Source organism: Zingiber officinale, chromosome 5A (genome assembly GCF_018446385.1).
Source record: "Zingiber officinale cultivar Zhangliang chromosome 5A, Zo_v1.1, whole genome shotgun sequence".
Lineage (NCBI taxonomy): Eukaryota > Viridiplantae > Streptophyta > Magnoliopsida > Zingiberales > Zingiberaceae > Zingiber > Zingiber officinale.
This window is the reverse complement of record NC_055994.1, coordinates 95,547,200-95,566,367: the sequence shown is the minus strand read 5'-3', so window position 1 is coordinate 95,566,367 and position 19,168 is coordinate 95,547,200. Positions and strand designations below refer to the sequence as shown.

At 36.3% G+C, this 19,168-nt stretch overlaps 1 protein-coding gene across 1 annotated transcript; it reads left to right on the top strand.

Annotated features, from left to right (window-relative positions):
• The first annotated feature begins 482 nt into the window (after window positions 1–482).
• On the top strand, window positions 483–4,534 carry LOC121981093 (E3 ubiquitin-protein ligase RHF2A-like). The gene is made up of 9 exons (XM_042533441.1): window positions 483–677; window positions 1,024–1,163; window positions 1,268–1,314; window positions 1,604–1,666; window positions 1,740–1,839; window positions 1,954–2,339; window positions 2,436–2,543; window positions 2,628–2,941; window positions 4,220–4,534. The coding sequence occupies exons 2-8, from the start codon at window positions 1,032–1,034 to the stop codon at window positions 2,938–2,940; spliced, it is 1,149 nt and encodes a 382-aa protein (XP_042389375.1). The 5' UTR covers window positions 483–677; window positions 1,024–1,031; the 3' UTR covers window position 2,941; window positions 4,220–4,534.
• The last annotated feature ends 14,634 nt before the right edge of the window (window positions 4,535–19,168 follow it).

Here is a 19,168-nt window from a genome sequence, read left to right as displayed (position 1 = left end):
TATGACGATTAAAAGCAACACTTTATTTATTCTTCAATCTCATACACAAAGATGCATTAACAAAGAAAGAGGGGAGAAGTGTAAGTTGAGTAGATAAAGTCATTCAAAAAAGTTTTTTGTTCCTTTTTTATGATAGATTAAGTTTAATAGATGCTTTTAGGTATTTTTTTATTTTTATTTTTATTTTTTAAATATTAAATTATCTATTTTAAGACGTTGGATGTAATACATTGTTTATGATATTGTATAAATTTTGGGGAGGAAAATGAAAATTTCCTGGAGATTTTATGAATGACTTTGGACGCTGTCCCTATATGCTTGGCGTACGCGACGAACAAAATCCTACTCTCCAAGATGTGACGCTTTTTAACCGGGCACCACTCTTCATCCTCTTCAATTTGTGAGTAGCTGTATGTGTAAACGAACACGAGTATCTCTAATAAATTTCCGGACGAGTAACTACATCCCCACCATCCATCCATAAAAATCGTGAATGGAAAAAGAGCGGAATGAAACGACCGACACGCGGTTTGTCCTCCTCTTCTCTCCCTCTCTCGCTCTAGGGTTTCTGGATCGGTATTCTCTCGCTGATCATTCGCTGGCGTAATCGGCAGCAGGTGCTGCCACGTAGTCCATCGATCCTCCCTCTGCTCCGGTATTGAGGCGCTCCGTCGGAGGTATTTGCTCGATCGATTTTCTGCTTCCTGTCGTATTCTTGCTCGGATCCTCGACGAGTTGGATCGAACTCCGATCTCAATCTTGTTTTGCTAAATTGTTTGCCTCCTGGTAGATAGATCAATCTGCCACTGACCGAATATCCTCCTGAGCGATCTCAATCTGGCTTGTTGTTTTGTCGTTCCTCTCTGCTTTTTCTGTAGCTGTATATAGTGTTTGTTAGCAGTTTGCGATTGGACTATCCTTGGGGAATTTATTTTTTGAGTTTTAAGTTTTTATTTCCTTATCTGGATTCAGAATTGAATTTTTAGTTCGCTTTATTTTTAATTGAACGGCGTATTTTCTTAGGTTTGGTTATGGATGTTACTGCAAAGATGGAGAGCCACTTATCATCAGCTGCAGCTTTCGTGGAAGGAGGCATCCTGGATTCTTGTGATGATGCTTGCAGCATCTGTCTAGAAGCCTTCTGCGAAAGTGACCCTTCCACGGTGTGTGGTCTTTAGGGTATTTGTATTTATCCAGAATTTGATAATAACTCTGCTTTCCAGTACAGTTCAGTAGATTTGTGATATTCTCTTTTGTTATTTTTCAGGTTACTAGTTGCAAGCACGAATACCATCTACAATGTATTCTTGAATGGTACTGCCTTTGTTATTCTCTCTGATTTTTTTGTCCTGCTTGTGTTACTGAACTTGTTATTTTACTGTTTGTTTCTTATACATGCTTTCGTAAAAAAAGGTCTTAGTTGTTGGAGATGCCTTTGATAAGTAATCTAGAGCATGTGATCACTTGTCTTGGAGTGTATATTCTCATAATAATTGAATCAACTGTTTTGTTTTGCTTTATTTCATATCATTACCACAAATTAGTTTCCTGTTTTATCTTTTCTTTACCTAAAAATTTATTTCTTAAATTTGGTCTTAATTAGGTGCCAAAGAAGTTCTCAGTGTCCTATGTGTTGGCAGACTATTATTTTGAAAGATCCAACCAGGTGCGCTAGTTAGAAAGGACTGGTCAAATGTGCTTAGAAAGGTTCTTATCTTTTCTGATCTTGATTGTGGCAGCCAAGAACTACTAGAGGCTGTGGTGCGTGAAAGGAACATAAGACTTGATAATGCACGAACTACCACCGTTTTTCATCATCCAGCACTTGGTGATTTTGAGGTGCAGCATGTGGGCATTTTTAAATTACTATTGAATTTTCATGAGTGATAACAAAAGGGCGATGGTCATTTCAAGTTACACAATGATTTCTTCTTTATGAGCTTTTTGTTGCAGTTGCCCATTGGTGGAAATGATGCTGAACTAGAAGAGCGTATCATTCAACATTTGGCCGCAGCTGCTGCCATGGGAAGAGCACATCACATTACCAGAAGAGAAGGACGAGTTAGATCAGGATCTCATAGCCGTCCACAATATCTAGTTTTCTCTACAAATTCAAATGTTCCATCTGTGGGTTCTGTGCCTGCTTCCTCTCCTTTAGGTGGGGATAATGAATCGTCTTCCACTTCAATCACTGCTGCTAATACATCAGCTCCAAATAGTAGTCCAGGAGGGGAATCTGATCAGGTAATCAATGATCTTCCAAGTCAGGCTACTCAGGTTCCATTTTTGACATCTGAGGCCGGAAATTCTCCAAGCAGACCTATAATTTCAAGTCCCAGGTACTCGTTAGTACTATATATACATAAATCTTTTTTATAATTTCTTTTATATTCTTGTCAAACTACATTGGATCCTGATCACCACTAATATTTCAGGGCACCTACTGGGCATTCTTCTCCTGTTAATCACGAAAGACCAGGGCCTTCTGAGTTGCAATCCTTCCCAGAAACTTTGAAATCTCGCTTTAATGCGGTCTCAATGAGGTATTTTGAAGATTGTGCTGTGCTCTCAATTTCCATTTCCATTATATGAAATGATGAATATACTATTTGCACATTTGCAATTAGGTATAAGGAATCTATAGCAAAAAGTACTCGAGGATGGAGAGAGCGGCTATTTTCACGAAATAGTTCTGTAGCAGATATTGGTTCTGAAGTCAGAAGAGAAGTCAATGCTGGAATTGCTACTGTATCACGAATGATGGAGCGCTTGGACACAAGAGAAAGTAGAAGAACTTCAAGTTCTTCTCCTTCACCTAGTGTTGAAGTACATGCGATTGTGGATCCGAATAATGAGGATGCTACTACCAATCAAGCTGACACTTTTGTGAATAGTGGCACTTCATCAACATCTGATGTGGCAACTTCAGCTCCTAACTAAGGTGCATTTCATTTTCTAACTATGAGTTTGCTGTAGTATTTTGTGCCAAAGATACAGCATTCTGCTCTTTTATTGCATTGCTTTGTTTAGATGAAAGTTCCATGATTTAGATAAGGATCTTATAAGTTCAAGTGTTGTGCCTTCTATTGCCCATATTTAAACAAGGTTGCAAATTAAGCTGCTACTTGCTTGGGTTTGACTTTACCTATATGACTATTCGAATTAAATGTGATCTTTTGGAGTTTGGACTTTGAAAATGTTGCTGGACCTAATTTAAGTTAATTTGATTGCACTTGGATTGTAATGCATTTGATAGTTAAGTTGCGCAAAAATCACGCCAAACATGATTTGATTTTCACATAGAAACTTGATCATTTTTCTTATTCAAAATCTACTGGTCGTCTGTGGTTGGACATCATGTTTCTGTTGTCAAAGGTGTGAGATGCATTTTGCATCTGGAGACTATCCCTGTACCAACTCTCACATGAAAGATTAACTTTCTCTTTATACAGATTCATCTTGTTTGAATGATTTTTTTACATTTAGTTAATTAGATATTTTTCTATTTTCTGGATGCCATACAATTTATATAATTAAGATATCAAGCATTGCATTAATAATATCATATCATTTGGCATTATCCTAGTTGACTCTTAAATCATATTCTCTCAACATGCACGCGCATACACACACTTGTTCTCGTTTATATAATGTTAATTATAGAGATGATGTTTGCAGCCAAATATTTTGTCTTTTGTTGGGTTACTTGAACTTTTGTTGGTTGCAGCTGCCCCATTTTTTTAGAACTCATACTTATTAGGATATTGGTTCAATGTTTCCATAACTTGCAAAAGAAAATGCATCTTGAGGGGAGGTTATCCTGTTTGACAAATTTATCAACAATAAATGGCTAGACTTGGGAAGTTGCTCATAGAAATCTTCTCCAACTAGGGATATGTCCCTATGATCTCTGGATTTTTATCCAGCCAACATGCTTAAAAATTCAAAAGAAATGGACTTAAACCAATCTGACCTAAGCATGAACTTGTAGTAACTTGGTGATTCTTTTAAACTTTATAGCTTTAGCATGAACACCGTGAGGATAAGTTATAACTTCTCTAGCTTATTTATCCAACTCTTGAATTGTGTTAAATGTTTAAGTATGAACCTTAAATTTCCTCCAACTTAATCCTCCTCTTTTAACCTTTTCCATATGTTTCATGATATTGTTTTGAATTTTGAAATATTATAGAAGGAATTCTTTTTGTCATCTATCCAGGTGTTATTAGTGGTTCATCAAAATTGAACTCTGGCTTATATGGTCTTCTCTACCAGAGTGAATTCTACAAGCAAGCAAGATGCTAAAAGTGGAGGTTACAAATCCCGAGGCTTGAGAAGTTTTTTTTTTTATGGATTTAATTTTTTTGCTTTCATCTGTATAAAGTTATTCATAGAGAAACTCTAAACAATAATTAGGGATGCATTACTCTGGTACAAGGTTATGATCCTCCAATGCCTACAAACGCTGGATTGAATGACCAACTTTCTGGATTCAGTCATTCAAATGCAGAGTGAAAACAAAATGTTTGTGGTATTTTTAATTGCCCCTCCAAATCCTTGAAGTTGATTTCCTATTTTCTTTTTATAGGGAAATGAGCATGTTTATATATGCAGGTTAGAATATACAAATGTAGGCTATGGGACTAACGTATATCTGAGAAAGTACCAGATTAGATTATAGAGTAAATGCCTTGGGACTGATATACATTGTATTTGCACCAATCTAACTTTCTTTTTATATCAAACTTCGCTTCCTCAAACAAACAAGTAGTTATTCGTGATCAGTCACACATGATGAATCATGGATGAAATTATAAGGTGTCAAGGCTTTATTAAGCTACGACTCTTTTTGTAATGTCTTTTGAAAATTTTGAGCATGTAAAGCTATTCTTTGATTTACATTCTTTGATCCTCCATACCTGTCATAGCTTCTTGGTGCATGTAAAGCAATATTCTTTGATTCTCCGTATCTGTTATAGCTTCAGAATTAAAAATATGTGCTCCTGTGTGTTTTTTAAAAATAATTTAGGTATCTAATTTGTATGATCAGATTAATTTTGGAAGTGGCTGGTTCAATTTTAAGTTTTTCATCGGTTACTAACATAAATCAGGACAATGGCTCCAGACATTGCGCCCCAGTTCGTAAGTAGTTTTAGCAGCGTTCGAAAATGCGTTGTGTGAGTCTCCCATTCTTATCGACATATGAAGTATGTATCGCTGTCATCTGTGGATGTATGATTCGGCTGTAGATAACTCTTCCGTATTATCCTAGCTCGGTTTACGTCTTTGCCACTCCATTACTCTTTGACCAAACTAACTACTCTATTTTCCTTTTGACCAACTATCTTGTTAGATCGGAGGAGACTGCATATTATTGTGTGTGTAAAAAATTCTTTATCCGAGTCTGCATAAGTCAGATCAGGCGGGCCAAGTCAGATCAGGCGGGCCACTGATATGGCTCCAATTAGGAATAAGCATTCGATTAAAATTGATGTAAAAGGGAATAATCTTCACTCTGGGGTCGGACGTCTTTCTGTATTGGAGGAGTCTGCATAAGCCAGACCAAGCTCAGGTGGGCCACTGACATGCCCTAATTAGGAATTAGCATTCGATTAAAATTGTGGTAAAAGGGAATAATAATCTTCACTCCAGGTTCGGACTGTCTTAAATCAGATGATGCAGGGTGCATTTCGCACAATATATATATATATATATATATATATATATATATATATATATATATATATATATATATTTCACGGAATATTTTATAATATTGCCCCGCTCGCAACACTTAGGGAGCGTTTGGTTAAATGATGGGAATCACTATGGGTATGAGTTTGATAGTAGGGTGAAATGGGAATAGAAATAGAAATGAAACCCATCAAGTTATATGGGTTTGGTTGATTCCCACAAATCTAGTAATCATTTCCAAACTCACAATCCAAACACTATCTTTTACTATCATGTCATTCCCTCATTCCCAAATCCATCAACCAAACACCCCTTATTTATCACCAGAAAGGCCAACAGTAACACCAATGCCAATGAAAAAAATATGATAATGCTCAGCGTCCCTCGTCGCTAATTCTATGATGAGATAAATCAGATATTACGTCGTCTTCTAAGTGAGAGAATTATTTACTGCAGCCACAACACAATCTCTTACCTATTAAAATAAATTTATAACTATACTACCAACTCAAGTACGTACTAGGTCAACAATGACATTATTTCTTTGGAATACTACGATAATTGAAACATAAAATATTATCATATAAAATTTTAGAATCGAAATTAAGCATGTTCGAGCATGCCCTCTCTTATACATTGACCATTTATACTAATAACTAGTAGTTATCCATGATTTATCTTCTCCATATTAATCTAAGAACGGATTGATGGGGTGCTAGGACGGACTGACGGTTGCTAGGGGTAAGCACTTTGCCTTTTCGCTACTAGTATTGGTGTTGTTGTTTGCCTTTATCGTCATAGATAGGGAGCAAGGCCAAACCACTTCCAAGACATAGATAGGGAGTAAGGCCAAACCACTTCCAAGACATTCAGTATTAATGTGACAATATATGAAGATTACAGGTACAATTATCTATATGAGAGATTGATGGTCAAAGTTTGACCAAAATTTAAGTAGGTCAAGGTTGACCAGATACTTAACTGGGAAATCCTAATTAGAGGTTAGACAAGGACATATCTAATGGTAAGGTTGGCAGAAGATGAAAATCTAAGTGGGTCAATGTTGACCAAACACTTGGTGCGGAAAGTCCGAATGAGTGAAGTTGGGCAGTGAGAATGGTGAGTGAAGTCAGACAACTGGAAAGTCATGGTGAGTGAAGCCAGCCAGGTGAAAAGCTCTAGTGAGAGAAGTTAGGCAAAAGAAAAGTCTTGGTGAGTAAAGTCAGGTCAAAATCCTAGTGAGTGAAGGTAGGCAGAGGGAAATCTTAGTGAGTGAAATTAAGTGGTGAAAAGTCGTGGTGAGTGAAGTCAGACATCTGGAAATTCAGGCGGGTCAAGGTTGACGAGACACATGGAATTTGGAAGTCCAAGTGGGTCAAAGTTGACCGGACACTTGGCATATGGAGAAAAGTCCAAATGGATTAAGGTTGACCGGACATCTGGTGCACGATAAGTCTAAGTGACTCAAAGTTAATCGAACACTTGACACGGGGAGAAAAGTCCAAGTGGGTAAAAGGATTAACCGGACACTTGGTGAAAAAGTCTCAGCAGGTAAAGGTTGACTAGATACTAAGCAATGAGAAATTTTAGTAGGTCAAGGTTGACCAGATGCTAGGCAATGTAAAGTTCTAGTAGATCATGGTTGACCGGATGTTTGGTAGAAGAACCCTAGACTTATATTTGAATGTTAAAGTTGGTAATCAATTAGGCTAATTGATTATACCATGTTTTAAACGATTAAGCTTTTGGCTTAATTGCTTAAGCTTGGAATCGTGAGAAATAGAAGGGAGCTAAATCGTTTATCTTAAGTGATTCAGCAAGGTTTAATCGATTAGTCTAATCGTTTAAGTTCTATTATGTGAGAATCAGAATGGTTAGTAAACGATTAAACAGGGAGGCTTAATCGTTTTATAGCTTATTCTCGAATAAATAGAAAGATTCCTAATCGATCTGGCTAATCGATTAGGAAAACTTAACTGACTGGGTAGTCAATTAAGATTCAGAAAAGTAGCTATTATGCAGGTTACTGACGCAGTAATCATTTAAAGAGATTTTAATAGATTAAGGTGCTGATGGTAACCTTAGAAAAAGATTTTTCATGCACTGTTTCATCAGAGCTCTCTATACAGATTCTCGACAACTATATACCAGTTCTTGGAGACTTAGAAGTACTTTTAAGTTGATCAAGAAATGTCTACAAGTAAGAAGAGAGCAAGCTAGAGTTTTATCATTGTATATCTTGTAAAATTTCATTTGTATCAGCTTGTATCTTCTCTGTGTGTGAGTTTGTACAAGGTTTTTCTATCTCTGGATTGTTTCCGAGAAGGAACTCTTTTAAAATAGATGTGTGAATAAAAACCGGATCTTTGAATTAATCAGCTTGTTTGATGTGGATATCAAGTAAATCCATTTTATTAATATTAAAGGAATTTAATTCAAATATTCCATTGTAAATTATAGTCTTATGAAATGAACGAGCTATTCATTCCTCTCTAATTCTAATGTATCCCGACAATAAAAATTTATACTTCATCAATCTCAATATTCAACCTCTCATTCTCAAATGATAAATCTTTATCCATTTATGATCTCAACGTCGGGGCAACATTAACACCAATACTAGATGCTTCGGAAGTGGTTTGCTCCTGAAGATTGTTCTTCCAACTCAGTTAATACTAGTCAAATCCAACAAACTATCGATACAACGTGCAATGTCGTTTCAAACAGTAGGACTGCTTAGTCAGTCTCTTTCACAATTTCAAAATTAGAGCATCTTTAATGTCGTTTCAAATTAGTTTTTTTTTTGGGTCCCACCAATAACAGGAAGAAAGAGATTAAGAAGTTTCTTAATTCACAGTGACAAGGAGAAAAATAAAAAGGCTCAAAAAAAAAAAAAAAGTTCGTAAAAAGCTCGGTTAGAGATGCCCGATTCTTTTTCCCGCGTTGTTTCAGCTTTTTTTTTTAATATAAAAAGGGTGAATAATGGCGTGATAAATGTATATATATCGGCGAAGGTTTCTCTCGGCTTCCTCGGAGTTATTTCTCAGGTGATTAATAATTCTCTCATTGACTTTTTCCAGGAAAGAAACTTAGAAAGGTTATCATTTCGAAGGGTCGACTTGCAAATTTAATTGGGCAAAAAACAGCGCCTCCGTTTCAATGACGCCCATTTTAATTTTAATTTTAATTTTTATGTAAAAGGCATTCCGCGCTTCCAACTACCTAAGATTGTAATTTTCTCATCAGATTCAACATTCTACGGGGAAAATTCAAAACGAGGATAAAGATCTTCGAATTTTTCGAGAATGGGATAAATTTGGGACAAATTTGAGAATACTATTCCCATACCTAACTCGTTCTGAATATTATTATTATTATTATTATTATTAATAAATAATAATAAGATTTTTTAAAAAAATATTAATAATAATGTTAATATTAATATTAAAATTTTTAAAAATATTAATAATAATAATATTGATATTAATATTAATATTATCATTAATAATAATGATAAAATAATAATAATAATATAAATTAAATTTGAGGATGGGACGGAGATGAGAATTTGATCCCCGTAGGTTCGGGTTCAGAAAATCTCCGAACTCGAAAAAATGAGGACAGGGTGGAGATGGGGATGACAAACCTGCCCCCACTCCACCCCATTGTTATCCTTACAACTACCTCAGTAAAATAATATTAATACCCTTAGTTTTAGTATTACATGCCAAAAGGTGATTTATTCATTCCAGTATTCTATCAATCTATCTGGATAATACGAAAGAGATAAATCATAGATGTCTACTAATTATTAGTATAAGTGACCAAGTATCGAGGAGGATGCTCCCTTATATTTTCTATTATACACATTACATCGAATTATGTAAATAAGATAAATCATAGATGCTATAATATTAAGTTGAATTATAATTATAATAATTATGATTATATTAGCTGTAATTATGAGTATAGCAGTGCGTTGAATTGTATTATAGATACTGTAAACTTATAATTACTATATCAAGGATAATAGTTATGAAATAGTAGTGATTATAATATAAATATTATTGTACAAGCTATGCATTTAGAGTTAATCGTCAATTTTGTCCCATTTAATTTATACACAGCTACCACAAACGCAAAATCTGATATAAAAAAAGTTGTCTTATTTTATAAATTATATTGATTATTTAATGTCAATTAATCGATTGCGTTTTTTTTTCTTAAGCTGAAAATCTTTGATAATATTTTTTAATTGTTGAAATTAATTTGAACTAGCCACCTTTCAAGGAATTCTTTTGTTATTTTATTTTAATCAAAAAATCAAATGTTGTTAGGTGGGGTTTAAGTTAAAAATAAATAAATAAAACAAGCTGAGTTGGAATAAATGTGCAATTAGTGGTTGCATAATTGTCTTCGTTTACAATTCTTTTTTTAACGGTTAAAGCTAATTATTGTCCAAATTATGAACTTATAAGAGTCAAAATTGGAAATATATATATATATATATATATATACACACACACAATTGTACATAGAGTGTCCGAAAATGGTCTGGACTCCATGAAACACACTCATTCCGGATGCCCAAATCACTTTCAGTGCCCCACGCAGTTAGTTGTGTGCACGCGGGGAGAATATGCCAGACAACATATTATGTTGAATCTTTGGTAATTTATAAAAAGGCATATCTTGTATATTGTAGTTACCAAAAGATGTATGGTAGTTTTGTTTATACCAAAGAGCGTAGATAAAAAAAAAAAAAAAATTTCCTTTTACCTCTCTTGCCAACCTCTTCTTCTCAATCATTATTTTCCAAACATCCAACCTACATTTTGAATTGAAAATCATTTTGTGATTCAAATGTACATCCTCTCACTCTCTCCATCCCTCTACTTGGACTTTTAAACACAAAACGATCATGAACCTCCTTCGCTTGTCATTCCTTCTCGTGTTTTTTGACGGGATTGCAAAAGACTAGTTAAGGTTTAGGGATATTATCGTAAGAGTTTCAAAAGAAGAGTTCAAAGGACAACAGCGGTTAAGAACGTCAACGTTGACGGACAAACTTCTAGCAAGAGTGAAATTAGTAGAAGAATAAAGTTAAAGATTTAGCGATGTATGTATAAATTTACTACTATAAAATAGGATTGTAATATAAAAAAACTACAGTTTGGTAGCAAAGGGTGATGACAAAAATCATGTTTATGGTTTCATTGGATGTGTCTGGAAAAAATATTCAACAACACCTGCAATATGATGTCCTCCAACACTTAATCAATTTGTAAGATGTTCCACTGTGATGCTAGATTTTAGCTAAACCTTGTATGCATGTTAGGTTGAAATGATAGGTAACAACACATTGGGCCTAATATGTGATCATATTAGATCCACTTTCTTCTTTGATTAAAATTTTTATTTGATACTATATCTACCTTCTCCTCGCTCAACCCTTCATAGTGATTGAGAATCTACATAAATCCAATTATCCTAGGTCCATCAATGTGTTTTGACCAAAACCCACTTATGGACCTAAACTTGTTTGATTACACCTATTTAATGTGTTGTGCTATCCATTTCTTATTTAGACCTCTCAGTGGTGGCCCAACGTTATGAGAAGTTTCTACTTCAATGCGGGCCTGATATGGGATTATATCAGGTCTAACATGATCTTTGGTTAAAACTTTTCTTTTACACCATATATACCTTTTCCTCGCTCAACCCTTCCTAGTGGTTGAAATTATGCAAAATTATAAAAATCCTAGGTCCATATTAGTCGGATTATGTCACAACCACTGATAAATTATGGAAATCTAATATACACACCATATACTTGGTCTTTGCTAAATTAGTATGTACAACAATACTTGATTATGTAGTTGAAAGTTTGCTAAATTAGTTTATAATTTATTTATCAGGGACGATCATGTAATTGAAGAAATTCTCTTTGAGATATGAAATACGCTTGATGCAAATTCTTACATTGAACATGGAGCTAATGTAGGAGAATTATCTAGAAAAAATATTTCATCGTCTTCAGAGTATATTGGTGTGTAGAACACAAATAGAAATATAAGTAACGATTTGACATTTGATCTAAATGAAGAAGCAAGTATTTTAGAAGAAGAGATTCTGAATCCTTATACAACACTTGGTAATTACTTTAAGCCTACTTAGAGTGAGGAAGAAGGGTATTATACCCAAATTGGAGAGGAATTATAATGCAATACAGATGTACAAGAATTCTTAGCTGATGATATGCAGATTGAACAATATGAAATTCCTCCAGAGCAATACAGTGACTTAGAGGAGGAGTTCCCAATAGCTGATGATTCATATATTCTAAATTCTCGATTGCTCCAAAGGACAATTGAAGAGGCAACAGATGAGCATGAATTTTATGTTGGCCAATTTTTTCCATCTCGACAAGAGTTTAAGAATGCACTTGTGAAACATGCCATGATTAAACATATGAGATATAACCTAGTTGACACTAGGAAAAATAAAATAAAAGCCGTTTGCTTTAATCAACCATGTACATAGAGAGTTGGCTAGAGAGATGTCGAGTTCACTGTTACGAAATATGTAAAGGAACACCAATGTGCCACCATTAGGGAAAGAGCTGATCATCAAGCATGCTCTTCCTCCTTTGTAGCATCTTTTGTTGAAGAGTAATTTGTTGCTAATGAACCGTATAAACCAAGTATGATTATATCTGATATAAAAGTAAGGTTTAGAGTGACCATATCATATAGAAAAGTATAGATAACTCAGGAGAAAGCGATGAAGAATGTTGTTGGAGATTATGACCAAGCTTATAGAGATCTTCCACTATATCTACGTGAGTTAAGAGTCAATGATCCTGAAACCTATATAGCACTACACAAGAATAGCGAAAATTAGTTCCAGTGTTGTTTTTGGAGTTTTGGAGCTTGTCGAAGAGTATTAAGGTCTTATCTTTACAAATTGATTAGAATTGATGCCACATATATAAGAGGGAATTATTCGGGTGTGTTGTTGATGACTACAACAATTGATGCTAATGACAATGTCCTCCCAGTAGCCTTGGAATCGTTGAAGTTGAATGTGGGTTTACCTGGGAGTGGTTTTTAGATCATATGAAAAGATTCTTTGCTATGGATGCATAGTCAATGATCATAGTATCAGATAGACATCGTGACATTATATCAACGGTTATGAAAGTCTACCCAACCACCCATTATGCTTTCTGTTGCCACCACATATCTTGTAATATGGTAACAGTTATTGACAGTAGGTCAAGTTTAGACTTGTTTTGGGCAGCAGCTCAAGTAAACACAACACTCCAATATGATCTCATAATGTAGTCCATGCTTGAAAAACATCCAGATGTCCATAAGTGGCTTTAGAACATTGACCCTAAAACATGGGTTAATGCACACTTTAGTGGGAGAAGGAACACAATGCTAACTATCAATTGTGTAGAGTTTAAATGCATTGTTCAAGCATACACATGAACTTCCCATAAACATGTTAATTGATAATGTTGGGGCAATTTCCCTAGGTCATGTTTAACCAGTTTGACTAAGCTTGAGTTGAGTCAAGTTTGAGTCGGGAATTGAGTTTTGATATTTGACAATGTATGGAGATTGCTGGAGCAATCATCCAATTGTGGAGATGGTCAAGGGATTGACCAGGATGATGAAAAGACAAGTCAAGTGGGTCAGTGTTGATCAGAGACTTGACCGGGTAAGTCCTAACTGGAGTTTAGACAATGGGAAAGTCCTAACTGGAGTTTAGGCATCTGAGAAAGTCCTAACCGAGTAAGCTTGGGCTCCAAGCTAGGGCCCACCACTACTTGGTCCATCCAAGGCTTACCTTGGTTGACCCTTGCTTGGGCTCCAAGCTAGGCTTGGCCGGCCATCTTAAGGTGGGTAAGAAGTTAGATTTAGGTGGGTATAAGATTTTATAAATAAGAGGCTACGACAGGGACCGAGAGGAGGAATTGGTTTTGGTCTCCTGATGAACTTGAGCTTCCCGTGTTCGCCCCGAACACCCAACTCGAGTTCATCAATAATAGCTCATACCACTAAAGAGTTATTATTGAACTACCGCACCAATCTCATATTACTATATGGGCTCCTTCTTATCATGAGTGTGTTATTCTCCCTGTGTTTATGATATCGAATGCCCACTAATTAAATGAGTTACTGACAACTCACTTAATTAATATCTAACTTCAAGAGTAGTACCACTCAACCTTATTGTCATGTCAGACTAAGTTCACCTGCAAGGTTTACATGAAAATCCTTATGAGCTCCTCTTGGGGACATTATCAACCTAGATTACTAGGACACAGTTTCATTCTATAATCAATAACACACCATATAAATAATATCATTTCCCAACTTATCGGGCATATTGATTTATCGAACTAAATCGCACCCTTTGATAAATTAAAGAAATGAATATTAAGTATATATGCTGTTATTATATCATGATTAAGAGCACACACTTCCATAATAACAAAGGTCTTGTTCTTTTATGTAGTCAGTATAAAAAGAACTTACCCTAAATGGTCATTCTCAATACACTCAGAGTGTACTAGTGTAATTTTATAGTTAAGATAAACTAATACCAAATTACAATACGACTATTCCAATGGTTTGTTCTTTTCCATCTTAGTCGTGAGCAACTTTTTATAACTTATAAGGAACTGATAACATGATCTTCTGTGTGTGACACCACACACCATGTTATCTATAATATAAATTAATTGAACAACTACACTTAGAATATAAATGTAGACATTTGACCAATGTAATTCTTTATTTTAAAATAAATATTTACAAAAAGCAAGGCTTTTAGTATACACTCTAACATTTCCAACACGCCAAATGCATTATATTACTTTTTGAACATATTGCTAACATCATTCGGTACATAATCAAGCAACTTAATGTGAGGATAAGCATAAAGATAGTCATCCTTATAGGTCGATCGAGATATACTCAGCAGATAACATGAGTAGAGAATCCTAATAACCTGTCAGAATACCAATCACATACCAGAGAATATTCTTCTGGAACCTTCTCTAAAAATTATCATGTCTCTCATCAGCCAACCGCTTATGACAGCATATTCCTTTAACTTCCTCATCAATGACATAAGTTATAAACGATAAAGGAGATACACATGTGGGTAGTAGAAGATTCCTCGGATAATTATTGCACAGATTGTACACTTTTCGTTACCAGACAACCTCACCACCTCATGATTACGGACATTATGAGAGGTGATATATAAATGGGGTCCTCTCCGTTGATAAGGTACGTTTTGAACATTTCAAGCTTATTTTCGCGTGCATGTTTTTTACTATTCTTCATTCACTCTTCTAAAATTTATACTGACTTGAGTGTTGAAGGACCTTCACCAAGGACTCCCCCTGTTTTCTAGGTACTGACATTTTGTTTGCTCATCTTAGTGTGCACAAGACTAAAAGGAAACCTTTCCTTCAAGTGAAAAGTCTTATTCCAGTCAACAACTAAGCCACCGTTGGTAGATCGCTATCTCTTTAGTTTTCAGACAGGATCAGTCATCTATCCAGGTGCTATTAGTGGTTCATCAAAATTGAACTCTGGCTTATATAGTCTTCTCTACCAGATAGTGAATTCTACAAACAAGCAAGATGGTAAAAGTGGAGGTTACTGTTAGGACTAAAAGTAGCTAGAGGGGGGGGGGGGTGAATAGCTCGTCGCGTGCTAGGTGCTCGTCGTTGCTTGTTTCTTCAAAGATGTGCAGCGGAAAATACAGAAACAAATCACACAACGCTAACAAGGTTGGTTTACTTGGTATCCACCTCACAAGAGGTGACTAGTCCAAGGATCCACACCTACTCACACACCCTCCACTATGAATCACTCCTTTATGGTAACTACCAAAGGCGGAGAAGCCCTACAATACTCTCAATACAAGAAGAAGAAAGGGAAATACAAGATAAGCACAAGCTTACAAGATGTACAGTAAAAACCCTAACCCTAACTCCTCTTCTTGGCTTTGATCCGCCTCTTGACTTGGAAAACCTCCAAGATCCTTCAAGAACTGGCGATCTGGGCTTGTAGAGAGCTGTGGAGAAGCTGGCGAGAGAGCTGAGATGAATCGGTGAAGCGATGCCGAAGGAAACGAACGCCTGCGGCTTAAATCGACGCTAACGGTCGAATCCCGATCGATTGGAATGCTCCCAATCGATCGGGGAGGCTTTGGATCGATCCAGAGCGCCTCTGTGCTCTGGGAAAAACGCCTGGATCGATCCACAGATCGATCCAGCTCTTATCGCGCGAACCAGCATCGTCCCAATTGATCGGCTGATCGATTGGGACCTCTGGATCGATCCACCGATCGATCCAGAGGCTCTCTGTTCGCTGGGAGAAGCTTGGATCGATCCACTGATCGATCCAGAGCCTGGATCGATCCACGGATCGATCCAGCTCTTGGTTTTTGCCCAAAACCAAGTCCCAAGCCTCTCAAATCAACATCCGGTCAACCTTGACCTGTTGATACATTATGCCTAGCATCTGGTCACTCCCTTGACCTACCAGGACTCCCCACCAAGTGTCCGGTCAATTCCTTTGACCCACTTGGACTTCCCAACACCAGATGTCTGATCATCCTTGATCCATCTGGATTTTCCCTTGCCTGGCTTCACTCACCAGGACTTTCACCTAGCTTCACTCACTAGGATTTTCCCTTGCCTGGCTTCACTCACCAGGACTTTCACCTAGCTTCACTCACTAGGATTTTCCATCTGCCTGGCTTCACTCACCAGGACTTTCATCTAGCTTCACTCACTAGGATTTTCTATCTGCCTGGCTTCACTCACCAGGACTTTCACTTAGCTTCACTCACTAGGATTTTCCATCTGCCTGGCTTCACTCACCAGGACTTCTCTCCTGCCTAACATCCCAGTTAGGACTTCCCAATCAAGTATCCGGTCAATGCTTTGACCTACTTGACTCTTCTTCAATCAACCTTCTATTGTCAAACATCGAAACTCAAACCAAGACTCAAGCTTGGTCAACCAGGTCAACCTTGACCTAAGAGATGTTGCACCAACAGTTACAAATCCTGAGGCTTGAGAAGTTTTTTTTTATGGATTTAATTTTTTTGCTTTCATCTGTATAAAGTTATTTATAAAGAAACTCTAAACAGTAATTAGGGATGCATTACTCTAGTACAAGGTTATGATCCTCTAATGGCTACAAATGCTGGATTGAATGACCAACTTTCTGGATTCAGTCATTCAAATGCAGAGTGAAAATAAAATGTTTATGGTATTTTTAATTGCCCCTCCAAATCCTTGAAGTTGATTTGCTATTTTCTTTTTATAAGGAAATGAGCATATTTATATATGCAGGTTAGAATATACAATATAGGCTATGGGAGTTGCTTATATCTGAGAAAGTGTAGATTAGATTAGAGTAAATACCTTGGGACTGATATACATTGTGTTTGCACCAATCTAACTTCTTTTTTTTTTTTATTAAACTTCACTTCCTCAAACAAACAATTAGTTGTTCATGATCAGTCACACATGATGAATCATGGATGAAATTATAAGGTATCAAGACTTTATTAAGCTACGACTCTTTTTATAATGTCTTTTGAAAATTTTGAGCATCCATCTCGACGTCTCTTGGTGCATATAAAGCTATTCTTTGATTTACATTCTTTGATCCTCCATATCTGTAATAGCTTCTTGGTGCATGTAAAGCTATTCTTTGGTCCTCAACTTCTATCATAGCTTCAGAATTGAAAAATATGTGCCCCTATCTTTTTCTTTTTTTAATAATTTAGGTATCTAATTTTTATGATTCGATTAATTTTGGAAGTGATTGGTTTGGGCCACGAAAGTTTTTAACCAGTCATTAAAGTAAATTAGAAAAAAGTATGACTCCAGATATTGCGTCCCAACTCACGAGTAGTTTACGTTGTGCGAGTCTCGAAACCCTACTGTGGGTGACCGCCCAATTCTTCTGCCAACATGCCAAAGCTCTTAGGGTCATGTCTCCGCTTCTCGACATATGAAGTATGTATCGTCTGTAGTAAAGAAGTCCTTTCGAGAGGCTTTGGTAAAGATCGAGGTTGAGGAGTCGAGATGCTGAACCTGAGACAATTTAAGGCGTGTAATCACTTTCCTTAAAGAGTCTATTGCCTCTACTATCTTACTAGACCGGATTATAATAGGCAATTTCTTCTAGGATATAATAGATTCTAAATCAATAAAGTAGCAAGTTCTTTGGTTGTTTGCACAAGAATAGAGAATGATTGCAGTTAGTTTAACATGGCCAAGAACACTTATTTATAGAATTCTTTCAATTAACCATGAAAGGACACAACCATTCATTAGTCATGTTGGTTCACAAAAGGACACAACCATTCACAATGAAACCATTGGTCACAAAGTGATGCAATTGTTCACATGTTAAACATTGCTTACAATGAAAACCATTGATCACAATGTTGGTTAATCCTAGGAAAACGTACCGGTTCCACTATACAAAATTTTTGTACAAGTGTCGAACCTTTCCTTAAATAACCTATTGTGTTCTTTAGAAGTTAAATTAGGAATCGCAGACGGAACTTAACATCATTGATTCCAAATTTAACTTATCTGTTCTTAATGGTTTAGATTTGAATCGCAAGCGGAACTTAACACTATTGATTCAAACCTACCTAGATTATTAATTCCATAAATATTAATTTCCAAAATTGGCTTCCAGGACTGCATGGCGAGGCACAAGGCCTTCTTGGATATGGGAGCAACCACCACCGCCTAGGCAAAGCCTTTTAAGGAAAGCTAATATTTATTTCCTTAAATAACTCTAGGTCAACCAAAAGGAACAATCGAAACACAAGTTCGAAAAAGAAGAAAACACAAACTCGAAAAACTATTTCGAAAAACTGGATCTAATTGCCTCTTGTATTTTAGAATTCTTACAAAAAGAAAACTAGCATGATGCGGAAAACAATTGCTAATTATACCTTCTTTTTGTATGCTAATGACCTCAAGATCTTTTGCCGTATTCCTCGCCTCGCCTTGGACGTCGTGTGGGCGACGAACCTCCAAGATGATCACCACCCAAAAGAGCTTCTCCTCCTTGCAATATCCGGCCACCACTACCACAATAGAAAAGAGAGCAAAGGGAGAAGAGAGGGAGAGAGGGGCCGGCCACCAAGAGATCACCCAAGCAATAGAATAAGAGTTGTGTCTCATGAAGCCCCCCTTACCCCTTCTTTTATATTACTTGCCCAAGGCAAATAAGGAAAGATTTTAATAATTTTCTTTTTCCCTTTTAATTTTCCTTTTTCATTCCTCTTGATTGAATCAATCATCAATCAATGGTTGAGATCAATCCTATTTGTTTTAGGATTGGGATTGAATCCTATTGGCCGGCCCTTGCTTAGGCACCAAGCAAGGTGACCGGCCACATTAAAA

Excerpts from the sequence above, each read along its gene's own strand:
- LOC121981093 (XM_042533441.1), top strand. The coding sequence starts at position 1,032 with ATGGATGTTACTGCAAAGATGGAGAGCCACTTATCATCAGCTGCAGCT. Across the intron at positions 1,164-1,267 it reads GCGAAAGTGACCCTTCCACG|GTTACTAGTTGCAAGCACGA; the intron begins GTGTGTGGTCTT and ends GTTATTTTTCAG. Across the intron at positions 1,315-1,603 it reads CTACAATGTATTCTTGAATG|GTGCCAAAGAAGTTCTCAGT; the intron begins GTACTGCCTTTG and ends GGTCTTAATTAG.